Genomic DNA, 6028 nt, shown 5'->3' with positions numbered 1-6028 from the left:
ATTGGGTTTTATTTAGAGATTTAAATTTATATGGGTTTTTGTTTATGAAATGTAATTTGTTTGGGCTTATATCTAAAGAACCCTAAAGTTAATTATCACTTAAAATAGTCATACGTCTTGACTTTATCATGCACGAAATTGACATGGGTTGGTATCACATCTTAGGCAAATAAATAAGGTTCATAAGTCTCCAGGCTTAAGTACTTAAATAAGAGAGTGCAACATGACATATATTGGAATATGTCATGGGAATAATCTAGTCAAAAGTTTTGGTAAGCGCGGTATGGTGGTAGGTTGTTCTCAATTATAACTTCAATTAAACCTTGGGTTGCCTCTATATTAGGACCGGCATGAAAAGTTGAAAACCAAGAAATCGAGAAACCGAATCATAACAAAAAACAACTCATAAAAACCAAGTTTACCAAAAAATTGAACTTTATTCTAAGAACTGAGAACCGATTCAGATCGGTTCCACACTTCTTCTCTCTCATTTTGTCTTAGCCCCCCCCCCCCCCCAACAAAAAAAAAAAAACATTCTCACCCTATCCCCCCACTTCCTTCTCTCCTAGTTCTTCTTCCTCTTTTTTGTGAGCGAAACGCGTGGCAAGAGAGCTAGATCGACTCGCAATCTATCGAAAGGTGAACGAACAATTGACGTGCTTTCTCTTTCTTCTCTTTGCTTACACGTCATAAATCTTACATGGCATGAACTTCGCAAGTTTGTTGTTTGCAGGGTTATTGTTGAAATAGTAGGATCAAGAAGAAGAATATATAAAATTTTGGTTCAAAATCAGAAACTGGTCAAATCAAACTGGAATAGTTGTAAAACGAATGGTGCGCTTTATAAATAATTTTTAATATAACAGAACCGAACTGAACTGGTTAAATTAATTTAATTTCAGTTTCAATTCAAGGAGTAAACTAGATCAAATCAGATCATCCCACCCCCACTTAATACAGAGGATAGAGATTTACATGATACCAAAACACGTAATGTGGCGGTTTTAAACCGATTATGTGTTAACATGTTACGTCTAATGATTAGTTTGAGTCATCATCCCATGACATCCCTGCTTCATAGAGAGAGTTTTTCTTCGTCTTGGTTAAAAAAAACTTTGTTTTATCATTGCCCTTGGACTTCGAACTTAATCTTCTTATTTTTCTTTCTGAAAAAGAGGTAATGCTATGGAGACTTTGTAAACTAAATGACATAAAAGTTGATAATTAGATTATTCCTTAAGTGTTGATTAACGTGCTTATTTCTTATTGGTGACACATCATTTAGTTTGAAAATTTAGTCTACCTACTATTACCCCCAAAAAAATTACAACCACGTTAATTTTTGCTCCACTTTGGCGGAATTCTATCTATTCTGTCAAATTGACTTTAAATATGATGACATGTAAGGGTATACTATATTTTCCGCCTAATTAGTACTTTCAGATGAAAGCAGATCATCTCCAAATCTAGACATCCAGAGCCCAAGGATCCAATAATCTTGGCCTTTAAAATTGGATCCTATTGCCAAAAGCAAAGAACTTATTGAAAACTTTTGAAAATTACAATACTTTTTCACCGAAAGATCAAATTTTAAAGACTATAATTAATTGATCTTTGGGTTTCGGATGTCTAGACCTGGAGAGGATCTACTTCCCCTTCAGACCACTAAAGCTGTCAGAACAGCCAACCAGAAGCTACCACGTGGTCCCTTCCCACGTCCTCAACTCCCACGCTTTTTTTCTTAATCTCCAAGCCGGCTTTGCAAGCTTCGAAGGTCTGGAGCTCCTCCAATGGGAGATTGGAGATGATAGGCTCCAAAAGCTCTATGTTGACTTTTGAAACGTGATGATACGTCGGGGGCAGAGGTAGAAGACAAAGGCTTTCGATTCGTTCTCGAAATTCTAGGAAATAAATTGCTTGATGCCGCCATCGTTGTCACCACTTATCCTCCCTCTTCTCTATGAATTAAAACTACAAATTAAGAGCTAGCATATGAGATTTGATTTGATGGGTTGAGATTTGCAAGCAGTTCGCAAGGTCTCCAACATCTCCTTGGGCGAGATCCAAGCTTTGCAGTTTGCACCTCCTTAAAACCATCTCCGATAAAGCTTAAAATTTCCTCCAAACCATCTTCAAACATTAGGTTAAAATAAGTCTTGAGGAAAAAATATATATTTTTAGGCTAGATTTCTCTTAGAAATTAAACCTAACTTAAATTATTTTGAACCCACCAAATTGTTATATTTCAAACTTTTTTATTTTATTTTTTTACTTATAATCCAACGGTTGTGATTTAATAAGATCAAGCCTAAAGGTAAAAAAAGATTTAATGGCCCAAAATTAAATCTAACGTCTAAAATAATTTCACTTAAAACTTTATAATACCTAAGTATTTGTATGATTTTTAATTATTTACCAAATTTTAAATATTTTTATATTAAAATGTTGGCTAAAATCATTATTTAATAATTGTTGGCTAAAATTTTAAGTCATAACCATTGACGGAGAAAAACGGTTTCTGAGTTATAACTTAAAATTTTTTGGCTTAAATTCTTAAGATCCCCATGAGTTGGAGATGGTCTAAAAAACATAAGAGCTTTGCGATTAGACCTGACATCCTTGTCGTGCTTTTCATGTTCGTATCGTTTTCATGACATACCTTATATTTTAATAGGTCGTGTCGTGTAACACCCGTTAATATAAACGGGTAATATGACCCGATCCGAAATTGACCCGTTAGTATTATCAGGTAATATGACTCGACTAGACCCGTTAAAGAAAATATATTTTAAATCAATAATTAATGAAAATGAAAACATAATTTGACAAAAAAAAAATGAAAAACATAATACTAAATTAGTATATGCATACTATATCGTTACAAAAATATTACTTCACAACATAAAAATAAAAAAATAAAATAAAATAACATTTGTCTTTCAAGTATTACATACTCCAAAATAAGAGCCTAATGAAAACATTAGTACATCATGAGTGTTTATATGGGATTTCACATGTTTCGGACTTGTACATTCATGATTATAAACTTTGTTTATTTTGAACTCCCTTAAAAATAATATTCATGAGGGTTTGTGACACACCCCTACCCGGAATGTTTACTAGGACTCTGAATCGAGCAGTGCTGGCCGATACCTGGAAGGTGACGAAGCCATAAAGTGTAGTGATGTAGAAAATGTGAATAAATTTAAATCTAAAAGTGCCTAAAAACAAGAGTGCGCTGGTAAGCGGGAATGAACTCATTTCACACGTGATGTCAGAGCATAAGTAATGTACAGTAGAGTGAATTGAGAATTATACCATCAGAGGTAGTCTCCAATACCAGATTTTCCAAGCATCCTCATTGATTCAAAAGTTCAGCTGCTAAACCTAGAGGGACGAAAATCAAAGGTGACTGGGCCTAAAAATAAAAGTTTTATAAAAACCTTTTCGAAAACATAATAACCTCTCGCTGTAAAAGAAGTATAGTTTCCAAAATATAAATACTACATATAGTATAAAAAAGCTTACCAAATGTAGCAATATTTCAAGGATGCCATACGTCACAACTTTCGTAAATGAGTATATGACATCTGTAATCACATATTTTTGCATAATTAAACATATCACATCGAATGCTCATTGACAGATGCTGACACACGAGTTCATGTAGAGATATTCTGACATGAACATGATTGTGTGTAATAATGATATATGCTCTAGTACTACAATCACATGAAGATTGGCGCTATGTGCAACACATACGAGTCGGAGTTGCCTATTGCAACCTATACGACAGGACTGGCACCTACAATGGAACCAAAGTGTGCGTACGATGCGATGTGCACATACACGTGAAAGACTAGTCATGACCGGGCAAGTACTAACACCGGTGCAACAATGTTGAGCAAATAACTTAAATATAATCATGCCATAACAATTCAACAATTCTAGTCGATATATATTAATATTCATGACCATAAATATGATTAAGGCATCCGTAAGATTTATAATGCTTTCTTAATTCTCTCTATTACGTCATTTCCTATAGACATTAATTTACTTACGGCAATCATATAGAAAATTCATGATTAGATGTATATATGGAAACTTAAATAAATATGTATATACCAAAGAAAAGACCCACTCACATATCATGTCGTCGAGTCGAATCTGCCTTGTAGCATTGAGAGTCCTTGCAATGTGTTTCGCCTAGAAACAAAACCATTTATGTAAATACGTAACGTCCTAACGTATAAACGCGTTTTCATACAAACTACAGCTACTAAAGGAACTATTTTAAAATGATTGAATTTTGGAAAACGAAAGGCGGATTCGGGTCTGGCATGTCAAGAAACCTGAGGAGAGACCTCGGGTTCTTCCACGTGCCGTACGTGCCGACCATTCCACACATCCACACGCACCCATGCGCTAGCGAGTACGTACATACTCGCCTTCCTCATGAGTTCCTGCAATTTTGCAGGTTTTTGGTCCAACTTCCAGAGCTCCAAACGAGCTCATTTCTCAGCCAAAATCAATAATTCAAGAACCAAATAAAAGCTAGGAATGTGAGGAACATAGATATACCATTTAAGGCTAAGGCAAGGTCGGCGTTGATCGAAAAAATGGCATGAATATGGCTTGATGGCCACGGTTCTCCTCGAAAATGAGTTTCTTTCCCCGAATCGTTTCTGTATGAAACCCCACCAAAACAGATATCTAGCGTCAACATTACTTCTGAATCATTACATGAGAGAGGGCAGAGATGATCTAAGGCTTACCTTGATCGTAGAACTGGAAATCTCGCTGAAGTTCGCGAGATTGGGTGGCGGTGGTGCAGTACATCTGTGGACCGAGAAGCAAAAAAATGAGAGAGAGTTTGTAAGAAAAGATGGCGAGCTGAATGACGAGGTGGTGTGATCTGGCTCGCCAGAATGGCCATCGCCGTGAGTGGCTGGCGGTGGTGTTGGCCACTGCAACCTCTCTGTTTCACCAAGAGAGAAGAAAGTTAAGAAGAGAGGTCAAGAAAAGATAAAGGGGAATGAATGAGAACAGAAGAGAGAGAGAGACAGAGACAGAGTGGTGGTGACCTGAGGACTCGTCAAAGTACACATTTAACGGCGATGGGGATCGTTGCCCTGCGTTGCACAGAGAGCACAGAGAAATAAAGAAGACGGAGTTGAGAGAGGAGAGGGCTGAGAGGGTTAGAGGGAGAAAATAGTGATGTGGCAGTCATCTAGTGGAGGAGTGGGATGAGTGAGATTTGACAAAAAAATGAGAGAGTGTCCCGAGAGATAGGAAGACACGGGAGAGGTGAAGGAATGGGGTGTGGGCCCCACATGTCACAAAATAATACCAAATATCTCTAAGCATGAAATTACCAATTTGCCCTCCGTATTCAATGTTTTGTAAAATATTCATCGTAACTTCAAATTCGATTCTGCTTACGCCTACACGTTCGTATCGTTGAGTACTTCAAGAATATACTGAAATAGTAGCTTGTACACGTCATGAAAAGATGGTCAACGAAAGTCAACATCCTCGTCTATAAGGCCGTTTTCATTAATTCACTCATTTAAAATTTATAAAATTGTAAAATTAGGAACGTATCATCACAGTTTTATGGTTTTAAAAATTCAAACGATGATGCACCCATCTTCAAAGCTTAGAGAATGCGATCACAAGCGTTTGCATATTTTGTCGTATTTGTTAATTATTATAATATTTTTAATGTATTTAGTATTTTTAAATTACTTGATATTTTTATTTTTAATGTGTTTTATAATTTTTTTAATCTCACTCTTTGCCTATAATATACTATAAAATTTAAATAAATAAATAAAATTTTAAATTTTAAATTTATATAAATAATACAAGAATACACATTTAATATACAATATATACACACACATTATGGCTATTGTAGTTTATAGTAAGTTTTTTTAGTAGTTTAAAAAAATTAAAATCATCAAAATAATTTTTTCCTTAATGTGCCAAAAATAGTTACTTGCGTGTCATTCTCGTGTAAACT

At 35.4% G+C, this 6028-nt stretch overlaps 1 protein-coding gene across 6 annotated transcripts; it reads right to left on the bottom strand.

The window, feature by feature from the left end:
* Positions 1 to 2904: 2904 nt before the first annotated feature.
* LOC103927125 lies at positions 2905 to 5288 on the bottom strand. Of its 6 annotated transcripts, none has more exons than XR_007255264.1 (6): positions 5088 to 5286; positions 4779 to 4981; positions 4585 to 4688; positions 4149 to 4209; positions 3319 to 3590; positions 2905 to 3153 (listed from the first exon to the last, which is right to left on the bottom strand). XR_007255264.1 is itself a non-coding variant. In XM_048576085.1 (6 exons), exons 1-5 carry the CDS (start codon positions 5109 to 5111, stop codon positions 3545 to 3547), a joined length of 438 nt encoding a protein of 145 aa, XP_048432042.1. In that variant the 5' UTR covers positions 5112 to 5286; the 3' UTR covers positions 2905 to 3387; positions 3529 to 3544. The 6 variants fall into 6 exon arrangements, 4 of the variants coding, with proteins under 4 accessions (XP_048432042.1, XP_048432044.1, XP_048432041.1 ...); XR_007255265.1 differs by having other exon boundaries at positions 3319 to 3387; positions 5088 to 5285; XM_048576085.1 differs by having other exon boundaries at positions 2905 to 3387; positions 3529 to 3590.
* Between the last annotated feature and the right edge of the window lie 740 nt (positions 5289 to 6028).

Source organism: the organism of the source record quoted next, unplaced genomic scaffold, assembly GCF_019419815.1.
Source record: "Pyrus x bretschneideri cultivar Hongxiangsu unplaced genomic scaffold, Pyrus_bretschneideri_v1 Contig83, whole genome shotgun sequence".
NCBI lineage: Eukaryota > Viridiplantae > Streptophyta > Magnoliopsida > Rosales > Rosaceae > Pyrus > Pyrus x bretschneideri.
This window is presented reverse-complemented; position numbering and strand designations above follow the sequence as displayed.